The following is a 21,729-nucleotide window of genomic DNA, read 5'->3' as shown; positions in this document are numbered from 1 at the left end:
ATGCTGTGGAGATGTTTTTCAGCGGCAGGGACTGAGAGACTAGTCAGGATCGAGGGAAAGATGAACAGAGCAAAGCACCGAGAAATCCTTGATGAAACATGCTCCAGGGCGCTCAGGACCTCAGACTGGGGCGAAGGTTCACCTTCCAACAGGACAACAACCCTAAGCACACAGCCAAGACAATGCAGGAGTGGCTTCGGGACAAGTCTTTGAATGTCCTTGAGCGGCCAAGCCAGAGCCCGGACTTGAACCCGATCGAACTTCTCTGGCGAGACAATTTTCAAACGCACAAACACATATTAGATGATGGACAAGAGACAGGAAAGCAGCACACCCCAGTTTCCTGTCAACAGATGAACCTGTAACAGCACTCTGTCTTTTATTCACCTTACTGCAGATCTAAGCATTCACTTAAAGAATGACCCGTCTAGATTTGTATTACTCAATAAGTGTTATACCTGCATGATATACCTACAGTAAAATAGACCACTTATGGGGATATTTACATTGACTACACACACATACACATTTCTAATTCACTGCAGCCTTCCTAAAGAACTGGGTCTTGGTTAGTGCTCTCACTGTTTTCTTATTCGCAGTGGCTGCGTGGCCGGATTCTCTGGACGCCTCTTCCCGACAGCTAAACAACTGTACCTTCACACACACATGCACGCACGCACACACACACACGCAGGCTGGAGAGGACAATGATAACAAAAAGCTCACAGCCCTGAAGTCACAAAACCACTCATCTAAATCAGGGGAATTATGCTAATGAGGCCTTTCATTATTCTCCAACTCAGCCGGAATCAGTCATTGACATCACATCATTATAGATCTATTCACACACACAGATTGGATGGTATAAAATGGACGACTACACCTTCCAAAGTTTCTCATACGCTTTGTTTAATATTTCTCATGTGTTCTTGAAGAGGCATTAAATAGGAAAAACGGGTCGCTTGGAGTGTAGGAATGGGTTTTGTGGAGGCACAGTGGTCACCATTCTGGACAGAGGTGCAGTGCGAGCATAAGCGGGAGGATTCCATAAACCCTGATTGGTCCTGTGAAACACATCAACACTGAGGCAGTTAGTTGGAGCATAAATAATATTAAAAGCAGAATTCTAACACATACTTAACTGTGAATATAACTCTCTCTGACCATACAAAAAAATCATGAAAAAATGTGCACAATTAAAGAGATAATACGTTATGATGAATGGGATTTTTTTTATATGGATCTCACCTAAAGCTACAGTCCTCACTTTACAAACATTGGCCCGGCATTTAACTTACCCACTTTCATTTTGGAAATGTTTCAACGGTAGGGTTGCAAAACTCCTGGTAATTTTCAGAAACGATGGTAATTAACAGTTTATTTTCAAAATCTATGGAAATGTATACTTGAATTATATATTTTTTTACATAAAAAAAATCTGATTCTTTATATACTGTATGTGCCTATATTGTTCTTGAGTTTCCAGTGGATAGACCAAATGGTTCAGGAGAAAAAAGCCATATTAATGAAAAAACGACAAGGCAGGAGAGGTAAAGGCAAGGTGAAGAGGGGCAAAGGCAAGGAGGTCAGATGTCCTTGAACATCAATTAGGTTATATTCCCAGGCCACTCATTGAAGGGTTCATCGTATTTTCATTCCCTGTCACTCTTGAGTTTATGTCACAGAGCAGCCTTGTGGTGAAGACGCACTAGGCTTGTCTCTCCACCTGTGCACTCTTCAAACCCCCACCAAACGAGAGAACTTTGTTTCCGCATTGACATTTTTTTTATGTTTCCTTCCCAAGTTAAAATGCATACAATAGTTGCTAGCGTTTCATCATTCCATTTCCTTACCGTTTATTGCAACATTTAGACATTTCTGTTTCATGTTTGGTAGGAAGGAAATATAAGGAGGCCCTATAGGCCCTGTAGTTACATTTTCATTTAGGCCTATCATTTCCTCTCCTCTGAGTGTGTTTATAGTGCACATGAACATTCAGAAGACTCTTGAGGAATAAGATCATTTTATTTTCTGAAAATGTGCTTGTTTGCTGTTAGTCTTTGGGCGAGCTCCCTTCCTGCGAGGACACTAATTTGAATGAGTTTACTGTGATGTACATTAAATTGTGTTCAATTATGAATGATGATGAAATATTAAGATTAAGTCTGATTTAGACACATTTACAAATGTAACAAGGGATGTGGAAATTGCCTTTACGTTGTAGAACCAGTTCATTGGTTGTAATTGAAGAGCTTCATTACAAAATGGTATACTGTATATCCATTTTCAGAAATGTTGGTAAATTAGCTTTTATTGTTTAAAGAAGTTATGAAAGAGATTGGTGTGTTTTTTCACTATCTAATCATGGCATGGGGTTGTTCAATGACAGACATGTATTTGTTTAAAATCTATCACTTGATGGTTTCATTTCAGAGGGACAAAAAAATCATGCTTTCTTTCTGCAAAAATGTATATACCCGCCTCATTCTCAGAGAAATAAGAAGCACTGCTAGGTTTTACACAGTCAAATGTAACAAATAACTACATTTTTAATAAAGAACTGTACAAATTTTACATTAGTGAAATCAATATTTAAAAAAATGTATAATATGAGTAATAAGTGCGTTCAGACAGTATTCAGACCTCTTCACTTTTTCCACATTTTGTTACGTTACAGCCTTATTCTAAAATGTATTCCAAAAAACTATGTTGCTCATCAATCTACACACAATACCCCATAATGACAAAGCAAACACAGGTTTTTAGAATTTTTGCAAATGTATTTAAAATAGAAAACGGAAATATCACATTTAGATAAGTATTCAGACCCTTTATTCAGTACTTTGTTGAAGCATCTTTGGCAGCCTAGAGTCTTCTTGGGTACGACGCTACCAGCTTGCACACCTGTATTTGGGGAGTTTCTCCCATTCTTCTCTGCAGATCCTCTCAAGCTCTGTCAGTTTGGATGGGGAGCATCACTGCACAGATATTTTCAGGTCTCCAGAGATGTTAGATCGGGTTTAAGTCCGGGCTCTGGCTTGGCTACTCAACGGCATTCAGAGACTTGTCCCGAAGCCACTCCTGCGTTGTCTTGGCTGTGTGCTTAGGGTCGTTGTACTGTTGGAAGGTGAACCTTCGCCCAGTCTAAGGTCCTGAGCGCCCTGGAGCATGTTTCATCAAGGATCTCTCTGTACTTTGCTCTGTTCATCTTTCCCTTGATCCTGACTAGTCTCCCAGTCCCTGCCACTGAAAAACATCCCCACAGCATGATGCTGCCACCACCATGCTTCACCGAAGGGATGGTATTGGCCAGGTGATGAGCGGTGCATGGTTTCCTCCAGACATGACGCTTGGCATTCAGGCTAAAGAGTTCAATCTTGGTTTCATCAGACCAGAGAATCTTGTTTCTAATGTTCTGAGAGTCCTTTAAGTGCCTTTTGGCAAACTCTAAGAGGGCTGTCATGTGCCGTTTACTGAGGAGTGGCTTCCGTCTGGCCACTCTACCATAAAGGCCTGATTGGTGGAGTGCTGCAGAGATGGTTGTCCTTCTAGAAGGTTCTCCCATCTCCACAGAGGAACTCTGAAGCTCTGTCAGAGTAACCATCGGGTTCTTGGTCACCTCCCTGACCAAGGCCCTTCTCCCCCGAATGCTCAGTTTGGCTGGGCAGCCAGCTCTAGGAAGTCTTGGTGGTTCCAAACTTCTTCCATTTAAGAATGCCACAATCCTGTCTTGGAGCTCTACGGACAATTCCTTCGACCTCATGGCTTGGTTTTTGCTCTGACATGCATGTCCAATCAATTGAATTTACCACAGGTGAACTCCAATCAAGTTGTAGAAACATCTCAAGGATGATCAATGGAAACAGGATGCACTTGAGGTCAATTTCGAGTCTCACAGCAAAAAGGGTCTGAATAGTTATGTAAATAAGGTATTTCTAAAAAACTGTTTTTGCTTTGTCATTATGGGGTATTGTGTGTAGATTGATGAGGAAAGAAATGTATTTAATACATTTTTCAGTAAGGCTGTAACGTAACAAAACGTGGAAAAAGTGAAGGGTCTGAATACTTTCCGAATGGACTGTATATGTAAAACATGTGTATATGTATAACATCTGTATATGTAAAACATGTGTATATGTATAACATCTGTATATGTAAAACATGTGTATATGTATAACATCTGTATATGTAAAACATGTACATTTTGGTAATTTAGCAGATGCTGTTATCTAGAGTGACACACAGTAAGTGCATTCTTCTTTAGATAGCTAGGTGAGACAACCACATAACACAGTAAAATATACAGCATACGAACATTCAATTTCAGCTAAACAATGGATATATTAAATTTTGCAAAAAAAATAACATTTTCATACACATCTAACATCTATGAATAAAAAATCTGAGAACAGTAATATTTTATACACACATGAAGGTACCCATAAGCAATTATTTCTGATGAAAAAACACAAATGTGAAAAATTGGTGTATATAACATTTTGGAAACAAACTCTTCAATTGCCAATTGTGTAATTGTATGGTCCTGGTAGGTGCCAAGTGAATATACAGTACGTACCGGCCTTGTTCACACTAGCAGTTTGAAGTGACTCAAATCCAATTTTTTGTATATCCGATTCTAATCTTATCTTTTTCCTTCAATCTGAACCGCCAAAAAGCACAAGGAATCAGATACTTCAAGCCACATTTCAAACCACCTTCGTAGGTGGTTTGAAATTAGATACAAATCTGAATACCAGCCATGCGACTTGTGTCTGCATGGTCAAATCAGATTTCTTTGCCTCTCAAGTGGTTTTTAGACTGTTATTTGACATATCTTGGTAGCAACAGCTAACTGCCCAAATAAAGGAAACACTTGAGTAAATGAGGGATACAAAGTATATTGAAAGCATGCTGAGGGTTATGAATAAAAATGCTGGGCAGGCCTAGTTTCCCATTATTTTGGCTACCATGGCTAGAAGAAGAGATCTCAGTGACTGGTGTGATTGTTGGGGCACATTTGGCAGGAGCTTCAGTGGCGAAGACTGCTCAACTTACTGATGTTTCACTATATGCCAAGGCCGTCTAAGTCACCAGATTCAACCCAATTAAATGCGAGATTGCGGAGCGGTGCCTGAGATATCGTTTTCCACCAACAGTAACAAAACACCAAATTATGGAATTTCCTGGGAAGAATGGTGTCACTTTTCTCCGATTGAGTTCCAGACAGTAGAATCTATGCCAATGCGCAATGAAGCTGTTCTGGCGGCTTGTGGTGGCCCAACGCCCTATTAAGACAATATGTTGGCATTTACCTGTAGTCTGTTGACAGTTTGAAAAGAACATGTGGTAGCTAACTACCTTGCTAACTGTTTACAAACAAATGAGTGAATGTGCTAGCAAGCTAAACAGCTACCTATCTAGCTAGTTGACTGCTGTGGCTAGCCAAAAAGGACTTATCCTTTAAGGCTTTAAAAGTGTTCTTACACTATGATTTCGAACGTTCAAAGCAACTGGGAGACTTCCATGGCAGGCATGGTTGTAACCAAAGCTTGCTACACAGCAGGTTCTGAGTAGGAGGAAGCACAAGCACCACCACCAATCAGCCTATGCAACTGGACACACACCGGCCATTACCATGACAAGTAGCATAGCCATGTCAGCAAATGACTACAGTCTAAACACACAAATACGATTTGATCACTTGTAACTTGCTGTTTGGACAGTCAGAATTCCAAAACTGGATTTGAAAAAACAAAACCGATTTGAGCATTAAGGCCTACAGTGTGAACAAGGCTTTTGAGGTCCTATTAGGCAGATTCAACTTGTTTTTTTCAAGCGTTCTGAGTCAAGACTACACAGTCTGCGCAGTCTTGCCCTCTACCCATTTCTGTGCAGATAGGACAGGTTAAGATACAGAGGGTATTTCTTTTGGGCTGATGTTTGTGTATATTTAGTAAATCTACTTTGACTGCTACAAGGTCCCTATTATAAAAGCCTCCTTATGTCCAACAACTTCAACTTGAATCATGGCTGCCACTTAGGGAGAGTAAAGAAGGATTGAGTGATAGTTACATTAGGTTCCATTTGATTGCTCTTAGGGTTGCAAAGGGAGGGAATATTAACAGTAACTTTAGAAATGTACCAGTAAACTACCGGAACCTTGGAAACGTTCAAGGATTTTATGTCATATGTGGGAAAAGGAGCTATTATGATTTGTATACGATGTGTCAAGTTCATGCTGTTAACCCAACCCTTTGTGTGTGAGGCCAACTCTGGGCTGCTTTCAGTTCGCTTCAATGTTTGCTATGTTGCGTGATAGCTTGTACTAAACAACACGTTTCTCCAAAACTGTGTGCACCGTTCTTCAACAGCCTTTGAGGTATGTTTGCTCATGTTTGGTGGCTGTGGCGAGGTCTGACCTGATCAATATGGGTGTGACCATCTGAAATCGCAAAACTTGTGCAGCACACTATATGGTAACTGCCCTCTGGGTCACCATAATCACATTTTTCAACTAGTCATTCAGCACAGTACCGTTTCCGTTACATTCAACGTTGCCCACCATTCTGTAATACTGAACTCAACCCCGGTTTGGTTGTCTCTGATTGCCCTCACGGGTGCACCTGCCTGGGTCCCTTTATAATGAGGCATGGACCCACCTTTGTCTCTTTCTCCTCCTGCACTTGCCACCAACCCAAGCTCCAGATTTACGCGCTAACAGTGCCACATCAAAACCGAATGCCACCATGATAGCCACAGCCAGCTGGCCACCAAACACAACAGAACCAGCAATGAAGAAATGTCAAATTAGAAGTAGACGAATAGAAGCAGATGGATAGAAGCAGACAAGCGGCCACAAAGCCTCCACAAGGCCCAACACCACAACCACTGGGAGTTTGACAGGGCCTGGTCAGCTTGTTCCAAAGTTTTTGTGTGTGGTAAACTGCGGAGGCAAACGTAATTTAAGAAGACGAGGAAGTTGTAATCAGCTTATTAGCAGCATGAATTTGTGCTTTGTGTGTGTGTGGGGGGGGGTTAGTGAACAATTATGTGATGGTTGCAGTCTACAAAGATGAAATTGCATTGAATCAAATTAATTTGATTAATTGATTGACCATGCATATGGCTGCTTATGTTATATTCCCAGTCACTGTAGGGTGTCACGACTTCCGCCGAAGCTGGTGCCTCCCCTTGTTCAGGCGGCGTTCGGCGGTCGACGTCACCGGTTTTCTAGCCACCGCCGATCTACGTTTCATTGTCCATTTGTTTTGTCTTGATTGTACACACCTGGTTTCAATTACATTATGATTTATTCCCTATTTAACCCTCTGGTTCCCACATGGTTTTGTGCGGGTTTGTTCGTTGTTAAGTGTTCGCTATTTCTATGAGCTGGAATATTTTCCCTGCGTGGAATTATTTTGTGGTTTATTCGAGTAAAGTACGTTTTTTTACTCAGTTCTGTGTCCTGCGCCTGACTCCGTCCTACCCGCTGCACACTGACACTGGACATAGGGATCAGAAAGCTTTACCTCTTTAGTGGGTCGTTCCACGAATAGAGTGCCTTTTATGTCCTTCAAACATTATGTTTGTGCATTTTTATAAAACACTACATTTAACAGTTGGATCCGTGTTAAAAATGTCCATTAGCATTGTGTTTTCTTTCAAATAAATGATTTGTTTTCTCTGTAAATCCCCATCGTAAAGTCTGAGTTATTTTCTTCCTTTGGGAAAGTATTTCTAAAGATTTAAACTTATTTCATGTGATTTATTTACATTTGTCCCTCAGGTTTAAGGTCAACCCTGTTATGTGAACTGAACTCCTGTTTGAATATTGCAAAATAGTCAAATCATAGTGTAAAAGCAGGTGAGTTGGTTCTACTCTTTAGTTCTACTCTTTGCGCTTTATCATATAGTTTTGATTAATGTATTTATGCTTTGAGAAGGCAAATATATTTTCAAAATGTATTTACTGTTTTGCAAACGACCACGGAGTTCTGTGTCTTAAGTACACTGTTTTGAGAATTGACAACACTGTTCCAAAAAAATGCTTGTAAGCGATTGTAACAATAATTGGAGGGAAAAGGCACATCAGAAAGACAGTATAAGCCAGAGTCCAGAGGCCTCTGAATGTTGGCGGTGATAATCAATCAATCCGAGAACATGTCTTTTGTTTTGTTTTTTGGAAAAAAAGATGGGAGGCCAGCTTAATCAGTAGAGGAAACAGATCTCACAGGGTGTCGGGCACCAGGAAAATGGACCTGGGTTGTGAAAAACCACCATTACCACGAGCTGCTTTGGATTCAACCATCTGGAGAGAGCTGCTCCAAAAGCCAGTAAAATTCGCTCAACTGGGGCCCAACTAGGAAACAGGTTTTTACGTCCTGGACAACAGACACACAAGACTCCCTGACTTTGGGGGATGGTTTTCCTCTGCTTATTTGTTATTGTAGACTATAGTATGCAATACATGTTCCATTCGATCCAATTCAAATCATTATTTGTGGTCTTCTTCTTTTGTAAGTTGAGTACAGTTTTAGCTCATCTATCTGGGTTTCATATTGACTTCAACATACAAAGAAGTAGCAGTGTGTACTGTATTTTGGTCATTATGAAATAAGGATGAAAGTTTGTATAAGTAAGTACGCAAACACTTAAATATTTAAAAGACTAAGTAGCTTTGGATAAAAGCATCTGCTAAATGGCATGTATTATTATAGTTATAAGACTGGCAGTATGATGAATGCTTCTTTCTTCCTGATTTTTCTTTTCTTTGCGTGGTTCTGCTCCCTCTGTGCCAATGTCAACCATTGTTTTTCCTGTGTCACAACTGTCGCTGTTAAGTCTTTTAGGTGACACTGTCATGTGCTAGCCACCAACCGTTTTTTTCCAAATGCGACACAAAAGCTGACAAGCATTAGGATGACGTGGATCTAACGGAAACATGGGAAACAAAACTTCACATGGAGTTCGCCTGAAGTTACAGTCCTTACTTCACTGGTCTGCGACACACAATGTCATTGATAAGCATCAGTCTGTGCCGCATTGACAAAAATAGATGTATCATGAGTCATGACGCATTAGTTAATACATTGCGTTCAATGCAAAAAGATATGTGTCAAGCATATTGATACATAGATATGCATCAAGGTAGTTGACACATAAGTCAATACATTGCATTTAAGGCAAACAAGTTGGTGATAAAGCTGCAATGGGTAAATTGGAGAGAGAGAGAGAGAGAGAGAGAGAGAGAGAGAGAGAGAGAGAGAGAGAGAGAGAGAGAGAAGTGTAAAGGAAGTGTAAAGTGTAAAGGAAGGAGGGGGGGACATATTAAAGGGAGGGGAGAGAGAGAATAGGTTAAAGGAGGGAGGGGGAGGGAGATGAGAGAGGTAAAGGGGTGAGGGAGAGAGCCGAAGGGAGGGGAGAGAGAGGAAGAGAGAAAGATAGAGGGTGGAGGAGGTGAAAGAAGGGCGAAAGATGAGAAGGGGGAATAAAGAAGAGGTAGAGAAAGACAGGGGGAGAGAGATGTCTGTCTGCCTGTCTGTCTGTGGGACCCACTTAGATTTTGGAAATGTTTCAATCGTAGGGTTGCAAAACTCCCATTAATTGACCAAAGTTACAGGAATTCTTGGAAACACTGGTAATTAACAGGTTACTATAGAAATCTATGGGAATTTATATACATTGCAAAACATTAGGAACACCTTCTTAATATTGAGTTGCACCCCCTTTTGCTTTCAGAACAGCCTCAATTTGTTGGGGCATGAACTCTAGAAGGTGTCGAAAGAGTTCCAAAGGGATGCTGACCGATGTAGATTCCAATGCTTCCCACAGTTGGCTGGAAGTCCTTTGGGTAGTGGACCATTCTTGATACATACAGGAAATTGCTGAGCGTGAAAAGCCCAGCAGCATTGCAGTTCTTGACACACTCAAAGTGCTGCACCTGGAGCCTTCTACCATACCCCGTAGGGCTGAATGGCACACATACACAATCCATGTCTCAATTGTCACGCGACTTAAAAATCCTTTAACATGTCTCCTCCCCTTCACCTACACTGATTGAAGTGGATTTAACAAGTGACATCAATAAGGGATCATAGCTTTCACCTGGATTCACCTGGTCAGTCTTTGTCATGGAAACAGCAGGTGTTCTTAATGTGTATATTTGGTAACTTTGGTAAATGACCAACGTTTTGCAACCCTAATTGCTTCATTGTAGGGTTCAGTGAGCTTTAACATGCTCAGCTTTGCGTTATTTTATGGGTATAGGGACAATGACCAATGTAGCCTCTTGTTGTGCTCTGAGGTGAGCCCTGGCGCGGTCCTCCTACTGTCCTGGCTGTCCACTGCGGTGGTGCTGAAATTGGCAGACGCTGACTGGCGGTAGCCTTCTGTCCATGGTCCTAAATCGATGGTTATGGTGTGTGCTGTTTAATGAGAGCATCTTGGCATACGAGTCTTCGTGGGGCTTCTCTTCAACATTGTGCGCTTTCTTGCGGCAAAATGAAAATGTTTGTGTATATGGCTGCATTTCAGATAGGCCTACATTTTTGTACATTTTGTATGTCGTAGTAGTACAGGACCATTACTGGGTCTAGCCTACTCAAAGAAGTAGGCAAACGTTCACTCTGTTGTCATTCATTTTCATTACACACAGTCATTGTGTGATAGGCTACTGTAACAGTGATGTCAATACTATGAAACGACACACAGCCTACTTTTTCGAAACCTCCCTGCTCTCTTGCATTAGTGTGTGTGTGTGTGTGTGTTGCTTTCTGAATGTGAATGGGCATTTACTGTTATTCACGGCAGATTCAAATAGGCTACTGTCATGTAGGAAATGACAAATTGGCTATGAATATAGAATACGCACTAAGTTTAATTTAGTTTGCTTCTCTGAAACTCTCCCACGGAAAATATTGCACACCTGGAGAAGTGGCGGCTGTAGGTTACGCTCGTTGCGTAGTGTCACAAATTCAACAGATACGTAGCCTATAGTTGTAATGATTCAAGTTTAAGCTATGAAGCCTGTCAGAATCTTTGACAGCCTAGTGGTGCTCATTCTGTCGAGCTGATCTGTGCGTGTTGGTAGGCGCAAATTATGTGTAGGCCTATGGCAGCTACGGCTGCATTTTAGATACACTTTTATGTCATAGAAGGGGCGCATATCTTTCTTGTATTTACATAAAAAAATTATATAAAACAACAGTTTAAAAAAATAACAGTTGTTGATGTGAACGGTTACATTTCAGATACATTTTTGTACATTTAAACAGCTGTAGGTGTCACGTATACTCCCTCTCCTTCCTCTAGGTCATCAGGCTGCTGATTACACTCCCTCTCTGACCTCTAGGTTATCAGGCTGCTGATTATAGTCCCTCTCCGACCTGTAGGTCATCAGGCTGCTGATTACACTCCCTCTCTGACCTCTAGGTCATCAGGCTGCTGATTATACTCCCTCTCCTTCCTCTAGGTCATCAGGCTGCTGATTATACTCCCTCTCCGACCTCTAGGTCATCAGGCTGCTGATTATTCTCCCTCTCCTTCCTCTAGGTCATCAGGCTGCTGATTATACTCCCTCTCTGACCTCTAGGTCATCAGGCTGCTGATTATACTCCCTCTCCGGCCTCTAGGTCATCAGGCTGCTGATTATACTCCCTCTCCGGCCTCTAGGTCATCAGGCTGCTGATTATACTCCCTCTCCTTCCTCTAGGTCATCAGGCTGCTGATTATCCTCCTTCTCCATCCTCTAGGTCATCAGGCTGCTGATTATACTCCCTCTCTGACCTCTAGCTCATCAGGCTGCTGATTACACTCCCTCTCTGACCTCTAGGTCATCAGGCTGCTGATTATACTCCCTCTCCTTCCTCTAGGTCATCAGGCTGCTGATTATACTCCCTCTCTGACCTCTAGGTCATCAGGCTGCTGATTATACTCCCTCTCTGACCTCTAGGTCATCAGGCTGCTGATTACACTCCCTCTCTGACCTCTAGGTCATCAGGCTGCTGATTATACTCCCTCTCTGACCTCTAGGTCATCAGGCTGCTGATTACACTCCCTCTCTGACCTCTAGGTCATCAGGCTGCTGATTATACTCCCTCTCTGACCTCTAGGTCATCAGGCTGCTGATTACACTCCCTCTCTGACATCAGGCTGCTGATTATACTCCCTCTCCTGCCTCTAGGTCATCAGGCTGCTGATTATACTCCCTCTCTGACCTCTAGGTCATCAGGCTGCTGATTATACTCCCTCTCCTTCCTCTAGGTCATCAGGCTGCTGATTATACTCCCTCTCCTGCCTCTAGGTCATCAGGCTGCTGATTATACTCCCTCTCTGACCTCTAGGTCATCAGGCTGCTGATTATCCTCCCTCTCCGACCTCTAGGTCATCAGGCTGCTGATTATACTCCCTCTCTGACCTCTAGGTCATCAGGCTGCTGATTATACTCCCTCTCCGACCTCTAGGTCATCAGGCTGCTGATTATCCTCCCTCTCCGACCTCTAGGTCATCAGGCTGCTGATTATCCTCCCTCTCCGACCTCTAGGTCATCAGGCTGCTGATTATACTCCCTCTGACCTCTAGGTCATCAGGCTGCTGATTATCCTTCCTCTCCTTCCTCTAGGTCATCAGGCTGCTGATTATCCTCCCTCTCCTTCCTCTAGGTCATCAGGCTGCTGATTATCCTCCCTCTCCTTCCTCTAGGTCATCAGGCTGCTGATTATACTCCCTCTCCTTCCTTTAGGTCATCAGGCTGCTGATTATACTCCCTCTCCTTCCTCTAGGTCATCAGGCTGCTGATTATACTCCCTCTCCGACCTCTAGGTCATCAGGCTGCTGATTATACTCCCTCTCCGACCTCTAGGTCATCAGGCTGCTGATTATACTCCCTCTCCGACCTCTAGGTCATCAGGCTGCTGATTATACTCCCTCTCCGACCTCTAGGTCATCAGGCTGCTGATTATACTCCCTCTCTGACCTCTAGGTCATCAGGCTGCTGATTATACTCCCTCTCCTTCCTCTAGGTCATCAGGCTGCTGATTATACTCCCTCTCCTTCCTCTAGGTCATCAGGCTGCTGATTATCCTCCCTCTCCTTCCTCTAGGTCATCAGGCTGCTGATTATCCTCCCTCTCCTTCCTCTAGGTCATCAGGCTGCTGATTATACTCCGTCTCCTGCCTCTAGGTCATCAGGCTGCTGATTATCCTCCCTCTCCTTCCTCTAGGTCATCAGGCTGCTGATTATACTCCCTCTCCTTCCTCTAGGTCATCAGGCTGCTGATTATACTCCCTCTCCTGCCTCTAGGTCATCAGGCTGCTGATTATACTCCCTCTCTGACCTCTAGGTCATCAGGCTGCTGATTATACTCCCTCTCTGACCTCTAGGTCATCAGGCTGCTGATTATTCTCCCTCTCCTTCCTCTAGGTCACCAGGCTGATGATTATACTCCCTCTCTGACCTCTAGGTCATCAGGCTGCTGATTATCCTCCCTCTCTGACCTCTAGGTCATCAGGCTGCTGATTATACTCCCTCTCCGACCTCTAGGTCACCAGGCTGCTGATTATACTCCCTCTCTGACCTCTAGGTTATCAGGCTGCTGATTATACTCCCTCTCCTTCCTCTAGGTCATCAGGCTGCTGATTATACTCCCTCTCTGACCTCTAGGTCATCAGGCTGCTGATTATACTCCCTCTCCTTCCTCTAGGTCATCAGGCTGCTGATTATACTCCCTCTCCGACCTCTAGGTCATCAGGCTGCTGATTATACTCCCTCTCCTTCCTCTAGGTTATCAGGCTGCTGATTATACTCCCTCTCTGACCTCTAGGTCATCAGGCTGCTGATTATACTCCCTCTCCTTCCTCTAGGTCATCAGGCTGCTGATTATACTCCCTCTCTGACCTCTAGGTCATCAGGCTGCTGATTATACTCCCTCTCTGACCTCTAGGTCATCAGGCTGCTGATTATACTCCCTCTCCTTCCTCTAGGTCATCAGGCTGCTGATTATACTCCCTCTCTGACCTCTAGGTCATCAGGCTGCTGATTATACTCCCTCTCCGACCTCTAGGTCATCAGGCTGCTGATTATACTCCCTCTCCTTCCTCTAGGTCATCAGGCTGCTGATTATACTCCCTCTCCTTCCTCTAGGTCACCAGGCTGCTGATTATCCTCCCTCTCTGACCTCTAGGTCATCAGGCTGCTGATTATACTCCCTCTCTGACCTCTAGGTCATCAGGCTGCTGATTATACTCCCTCTCTGACCTCTAGGTCATCAGGCTGCTGATTATCCCGCACACCTGTCGCCATCGTCAAGCTCACCTGCGCCACATGACACTCACCTGGACTCCATCACTTCCTTGAATATCTTCCCTGTATCTGTCACTCCTCTTGGTTCCTTCCTCAGGCGTTATTGATTCTGTTTCATTGTCGGCGCGTGGTTTGTGTTACGTGTTTATTGTTTCATTTACTTATTAAAACACTCACTCCCTGAACTTGCTTCCTGACTCTCTGCGCACTCGTTACAGTAGGACCAATCTGCCTTGTTATGTTAGGGCTCGAAAGAGATTACTAGTTGTGCCTCCCAAGGATTTAAAAAACCTCCTCAGACATATCCTAAAGCTGGGGCTGGATACACAGTACTTAGAAGATTGCAATTTGCCCTCAGTTTAGTGTCCTTTTTAACAGAAACATTTAGGCCCGGGATTCAATCTTATTGCGTCATTGACGGCAATAGCACCTTTTAAAGACAATGTTCCCACGCTCACAGAGACCGCATTCACGATAAAAGATGCATACGTCTGCTCAATCGGAAATGAGCTATACATGTAAAGCGCGCTATAACGTTGATCTACTGCTGATAGGATTTGAACGCGGCCTTGGTTCATTTCAAAACTAAAGGTTTTAAATGGGCATCGCACAGATACCATCTTATTACACGGAATTTAGATTTCTTGGTGAAATGAAATGTAACCACATAAATACTTTCAATTTGAAACTACAAGCACTTCTTTCTTTTCATTTTAGTAATAGTTGAATAGTTGAATCTTCAGCCACAATGTGTAGCTGAGTAATTATATTGCGGTTAGTATGGGATATTGTCATACTGCATACAATCATTAATGTAAGAAACATGGTTCCTATGGGTATATTGGGGACACATTAACAAAAATCATCCTAAACACATTCTCAAAACATCCATATTGTGTTCGGGCAACATTACTGGGGGAACCGTTAGAAAACTTTTATAACTGAGACCCAAACTCTTTGCTTGGTGCTAATTGCTATGGTATGACAGGACTTGAAAAGCTTGAGCCAATACAAATTCTCCATTTGATAAACAAGTAGTCATGTGGATCAGCTTTAATTCCCCAAACTTCCAAGTGATTTGATTGGTAGCTAGCTGCTTAGATTGTATTCAGAACTCCTTTACATTTTAAATAATACAGTATATGCTTTTTGAGCCATCATGTCACAGTTCAAAATAACTCTATTTTTATTTTAAGTATGTTGTTTCAAATGTTGTTGTTTTTTTGCACGATTATTATTGAAATAAAAACATATTTTTCTTCTACCTGCTGTGGTTCTGAACTGATATACACTACATGACTAAAAGTATGTGCTTATTGAACATCTCATTCCACAACCATGGTTATTAATATGGAGTTGGACCCCCCTTTGCTGCTATAACAGCCTCCACTCTTTTGGGAAAGATTTCCACTAGATGTTGGAACATTGCTACAGGGACTTGCTTCCATTTAGCCACAAGAGCATTAGTGAGGTCAGGCACTGATGTTGGGCGATTATGCCTGGCTCGCAGCCGGCATTCCAATTCATCCCAAAGGTTTTCGATGGGGTTGAGGTCAGGGCTCTGTGCTGGCTAGTCAAGTTCTTCCACACCGATCTCGACAAACCATTTTTTTATGGACCTCGCTTTGTACACCGGGGCATTGCATTGCTGAAACAGGAAAGGGCCTTCCCCAAACTGTTGCCACAAAGTTGAAAGCACAGAATCGCCTAGAATGTTATTGTATACTGTAGATTTTCCTTCACTGGAACTAAGAGGCCAAGCCCAAACCATGAAAAACAACCCCAGACTATTATTCCTCCTCCACCAAACTTTACAGTTGGCACTATGCATTCAGGCAGGTAGCTTTCTCCTGGCATCTGCCAAACCCAGATTCGTCAGTTGGACTGCCAAATGGTGAAGCGTGATTTATCACTCCAGAGAAAGGGTTTCCACTGCTCCAGAGTCCAATGGCGGCGAGCTTTACACCACTCCAGCCAATGCTTGTCATTGCGCATGGTGATCTTAGGCTTGTGTGTGGCTACTTGGCCATAGAAACCCATTTCATGAAGCTCCCGACTAACAGTTCTTGTGCTGATGTTGCTTCCAGAGGCAGTTTGGAATTCTCTAGTAAGTGTTGCAACCGAGTACAGACGATTTTTACGTGCTGCACGCTTCAGCACACAGCGGTCCCGTTCTGTGAGCTTGTGTGGCCTACCACTTCACAGCTGTGCCATTGTTGCTCCTAGACATTTCCACTTCACAATAAAAGCACTTACAGTTGACTGGGGCAGCTCTCTAGTGGGGCACAAACTTGATTAACTGACTTGATGGAAAGGGGGCATCCTATGATGGTGGTTCGTTGAAAGTCACTGAGCTCTTCAGTAAGGCCATTCTACTGCCAATGTTTGTCTATGGAGATCGCATGGCTGTGTGCTCGATTTTATATACCTGTCAGCAACGGGTGTGACTGAAAGAGCCAAATTGACTAATTTGAAGGGGTGTCCACATACTTTTGTATATATAGCGTCGCTCAAGGACAAAACAGAACATTCCTTTGTGAAATAAAGGTACCATGGGGCCCACACAAGCCGGGTGTACACTCCTAAAAACATGAATTCTGTTATCAAGGAATTGTCAGTCTAATCACTGGCAAGCCCATGGATGCCTTGGGGTTCACAGTTACCGACATAGCCTGAGGCAGATGTTGTTAGAGAGTTTAGGATGCCCTCTAATGGATTATAGTGGTAATCCTTGTCCAATGTGAATGGGAAAGAATACACTTGTTTCACATACTGTATGTCCCACACAGCTGAATGAGGTTGACATATATGTAATATGGTAATGAGTCACTGTGTATGACTACATGTAGGGTACTAGGGACTCACCATGGGGCAGAGCTGGGTAGAAGAGGCAGACTGAACCCAGAGGACCGAGCACCATCATAGTGAGCCTTGCCGGTATAGCCAGGGATGGTGGGGCGGCTGGAACAAAAATATTGTACATTTGTACATTATTCATAAATTGCACTGTACAATGGAAAAAATGTATGTACACTGCCGTTCAAAAGTTTGGGGTCACTTAAAATGTCCTTGTTTTTGAAAAAAAAGCACATTTTTTGTCCATTAAAATAACATCAAATTGATCAGAAATACAGTGTAGACATTGTTAATGTTGTAAATGACTATGTAGCTGGAAACGGCAAATTTTTTATGGAATATCTACATAGGCGTACAGACGTCCATTATCAGCAACCATCAATCCAGTGTTCCAATGGCAAGTTGTGTTAGCTAATCCAAGTTTATAATTTTAAAAGGCTAATTGATCATTAGAAAACCCTTTTGCAATTATGTTAGCACAGCTGAAAACTGTTGTTCTCATTAAAGAAGCAAAAATGTTGGCCTTCTTCAGACAAGTTGAGTATCTGGAGCATCAGCATTTGTGGGTTTGATTACTGGCTCAAAATGGCCAGAAACAAAGTACTTTCTTCTGAAACTCGTCAGTCTATTCTTGTTCTGAGAAATGAAGGCTATTCCATGCGAGAAATTGCCAAGAAACTGAAGATCTCGTACAATGCTGTTTACTACTCCCTTCACAGAAAAGTGCAAACTGGCTCTAACCAGAATAGAAAGAGGAGTGGGAGGCCCTGGTGCACAACTGAGCAAGAGGACAAGTACATTAGATTGGCTAGTTTGAGAAACAGACGCCTCACAAGTCCTCAACTGGCAGCTTCATTAAATGGTACCCACAAAACACCAGTCTCAATGTCAACAGTGAAGAGGTGAGTCTGGGATGCTGGCCTTCTAGGCAGAGTTGCAAAGAAAAAGCCATATCTCAGACTGGCCAATACAAATAAATTATTAAGATGGTCAAAAGAACACAGACACTGGACAGAGGAACTCTGCCTAGAAGGCCAGCATCCCGGAGTCGTCTCTTCACTGTTGACATTGAGACTGGTGTTTTGTGTGTACCATTTAATGAAGCTGCCAGTTGAGGACTTGTGAGGCGTCTGTTTCTCAAACTAGACACTCTAATGTACTTGTCCTCTTGCTCAGTTGTGCACCTGGGCCTCTTTGAGCCTGTAATCGAACCCACAAATGCTGATGCCCCAGATACTCAACTAGTCTTAAGAAGGCCAGCTTTATTGCTTCTTTAATCAGAAAAACAGTTTGCAGCTGTGCTAACGTAATTGCAAAAGTGTTTTCTAATGATCAATTAGTCTTTTAAAATTATAAACTTGGATTAGCTAACACAACGTGCCGTTAGAACACAGGATAATGGGTCTCTGTACGCCTATGTAGATATTCCATAAAAATCAGCCGTTTTCAGTTACAATAGTCATTTACAACATTTACAATGTCTACACTGTATTTATGATGGACCAAAAAATGTGTTTTTTTTTCCAAAACAAGGATATTTCTAAGTGACCCCAAACTTTTGAACGGTAGTGTATATCCAATAGAATACAATTTAATGAATGAAACTACAAACAAACAGATAATACATTTGAATGTGTGATTCCAGTCTTACTAGAATCTTCAATGCCACCAATAATGCTTAGTATATTATTAGTCAAGGTAGTGTAAGGTAGCCTAGTGGTTAGACTGTTGGGCCAGTAACTGAAAGGTTGCTGGATTGAATCCCTGAGCTGACAATGTAAAAATCTGTTGTTCTGCTCCTGAGCAAGGCAGTTAACCCCCGGGTGCCAAAGAATTGGATGTTGATTATGGCAGCCCGCTGCACCGCTCTGATTCAGAGGGGTTAAATGCAGAAGACACATTTCAGTTGAATGCATTCAGTTGGACAACTGACTAGGTATCCCCCTTTCCCTTATACTGTGCAGTGTGGTATAATGATCATGTACATCAGGAAGATACATACTGTGCCGTGGGAGTGTATGGGGGCAAAGTGGTCCGCTGCATAGTCAAGGGGTAGAAGTCATGTCCTGTCTTATCTATGTTGTCCATGTTCATGGAACCTACCACACCACTCCAATAACATAGAGGACACACACAAAAGCAAGTCCAGTCACACTCAGAGACACATTTTCACTCTTCCTTAGAGGCACTGCTTTAGCCTACACATGAACCTACAAACTAACAAATTGATGTGAAAAAGAGATATAAAAAATAGAAAAATCCAAAAAGTTGGCAAGAGCACAAACAGAGGCTAGAACTTCTTACCCATACAATGGAATTTGACAGGTGTTTGGGCAGGGACTGGTGCTGTGAAATAAAATGAAAGAATCTTAGAACAAAGAAACAGGCACATTTTTTTCAACAAGACAATCTAGCAAAATCCATTCTTGTTATCACATCATGAAATAAGGCTAGGCCAAAACACTCACAATGTTATAGGTTTCCACACTTCATTCCTAGCACGAAGCTGGTGTCTGTTCCAATGGGCTCCAATCGCCTTAGAGAAGAGTTAGAGGCAGCACTAATTCTGCATTATTTGTTAGTTTCGGGTGTCCCATTAAAACCAAATCCTCTCATTTCAACTGGGATGGACAGTATTTAAATGAACTTCAGTGTTGTGTATTTTCCAGACACGCACTCACCTGCCACAGCTCTGGTTTGCTGTGGTAACACTTCTGGGTGAAATGCTGATTCACAGGGTCCGCCATTTTCTCAAGGGTGGTTGCTGGGGGCTTCATGCGCCGCGGTAATTTTGAGTCCCAACCGACGTCCTCATAGCCCCTGCAAGTGAATATATTACAAAGCAGCGTGACACACTTAGGCCTACAGTGTTTGGGATTTTTTTTTTTTAAAGCGTACACAAATTAGAATATAGCTGGACGCTATGGTTGCAATGTCTTGATCATGCACAAGGTCAAAGAAACCATATGATACATATCAGAATGGAACACAGTGACTATACTATGCTGCACAATGTGTTTGAGAGAAAATGTGAAGGTCCTGGTTGGCACCTGACCTCTGAGCCACTGAAGTGTAGATATAACGTTGTGCTGCCTTCTCTGTCCACTGACTGGAGCCAGAGGGGCTGACGTCCTTCAAAAATCAAACACATAAACAATCAACACGATTTCACTTCACTGCTTTGAAACCGTTGAAAATGTATCATTGTGCAAACGTAAAAGGGTTATACCAGGTTCTCTCTTTCAGGGGAAAAACTGAAGGATTTCAGGGTACATGGCATTTTGGGAGGCCCTGGTTTCACCTTCGAATGACTTGTCCAACCTTTTGACGACATATCAGGCTAGTAAAATGCGGGAATCTGCAAGCCTATTTGGCAAAGTAGGCTACAGTGAAATGTTGGATTTATATACATACAGTCTTTACAACCAAAATAAATAAATTCGCCTAAAGAATTGGGTCGGCTTATGTGTGTTATGCTATACTGTTAGCCTTATAAGTGTACTTGACATTTGACTTTATAATTAGGCCTAGGTTACTTTAAACTTAGATTTTTACCTCCAAAACTGGCCCGAAGAGCTGCGTCTGGCATTGTCCTTGAGTTCCATGCCTTGTTTTCTGACAGGTCGCATGGCCTGACTGATGGCCTTTCTCTGGAACCGGGGGCGACCCATAACCCAGACGGAATATAAGGGATATCTATAAATTGAGGTCTTCCTTTAGTTGCCAAATCCACCTCAGCCCCCGCACTTAGATGCCCAGAGCACGGATCAATCAACAAGACCTCATCTCGTAAAGGCGCCAGGGGCGCGTTGTCCGCAGGTGGATGGGCCAGTAGGTTGAATTTCGAGAATGCACTCCTCTGTTGTTCTAGTAAACTGTTAAAGTAATATCTTCCCTCCGGACCTCTCTCGCAGGGCAAGTTCATTTGCCTGTGCATCCATCTTGCACTAACTCTGTTTACATTTGATTGCAGAAGTCTGACCCGATGCAAATCCGCAGAGGATGGCTCAGATGGAACGCACACTTCAGCCATCGTTTAATCGGACACCGAGTGACAGACCAAGATAAAAAAAATAATAATAATAATAATTAAACCCACGATTGCTTGAGTCACAGAGCCTTTGTTGGATAACTATGACGAAGTCAAGGCAGGTATGACTTTCAGAGTATCTTGTTGCCTGGAGACTGCTATGTTGGCTGCTGGGTCAAATTACTGATTTGGAAAGAGGATCACCCTTTCCAGGATTTAAGCAAATCAATGATTTAATCAGAGAGAGAAAATAAGAATAAGATTACATGTATTTAGATTGTAATATCGTTTAGCTATAAAACACTTTATGTGCATTTGTGGTGGTGGTGGAGCAAAAATGATCTAACACAGGGGAGGATATTACAAGGAGAATTTGCAGAATGGAGCTCCCCTGTAATTTGGAGGAAATTCAAAATAATAACAAATACATTTACCCACTTAAGTATGCACTGCACAGCGGGCCTTCTCTTTGGTTTCATTTAACGTGTGCATTATTTTCAGCAATACCTGCAAATGATCACTAGATGGAGACACAGATCCACTTT

At 42.7% G+C, this 21,729-nt stretch overlaps 1 protein-coding gene across 1 annotated transcript; it reads right to left on the bottom strand.

Moving 5' to 3' along the window:
- Positions 1-732: 732 nt before the first annotated feature.
- spmip7 (sperm microtubule inner protein 7) lies at positions 733-20,495 on the bottom strand. Its single transcript, XM_029698036.1, has 8 exons — positions 20,384-20,495; positions 20,210-20,286; positions 19,836-19,974; positions 19,623-19,690; positions 19,459-19,500; positions 19,157-19,264; positions 17,164-17,259; positions 733-1,064 (listed from the first exon to the last, which is right to left on the bottom strand). Exons 1-8 carry the CDS (start codon positions 20,486-20,488, stop codon positions 941-943), a joined length of 759 nt encoding a protein of 252 aa, XP_029553896.1. The 5' UTR covers positions 20,489-20,495; the 3' UTR covers positions 733-940.
- Positions 20,496-21,729: the final 1,234 nt, after the last annotated feature.

This window comes from Salmo trutta, chromosome 18 (genome assembly GCF_901001165.1).
Source record: "Salmo trutta chromosome 18, fSalTru1.1, whole genome shotgun sequence".
NCBI classification, from domain to species: Eukaryota; Metazoa; Chordata; class Actinopteri; order Salmoniformes; family Salmonidae; genus Salmo; species Salmo trutta.
This window is presented reverse-complemented; position numbering and strand designations above follow the sequence as displayed.

Excerpts from the sequence above, each read along its gene's own strand:
- spmip7 (XM_029698036.1), bottom strand. The coding sequence starts at position 20,488 with ATGTCGTCAAAAGGTTGGACAAGTCATTCGAAGGTGAAACCAGGGCCT. Across the intron at positions 19,691-19,835 it reads GCAAACCAGAGCTGTGGCAG|GCGATTGGAGCCCATTGGAA; the intron begins GTGAGTGCGTGT and ends CTCTTCTCTAAG. Across the intron at positions 1,065-17,163 it reads CTACCCAGCTCTGCCCCATG|GACCAATCAGGGTTTATGGA; the intron begins GTGAGTCCCTAG and ends TGTGTTTCACAG.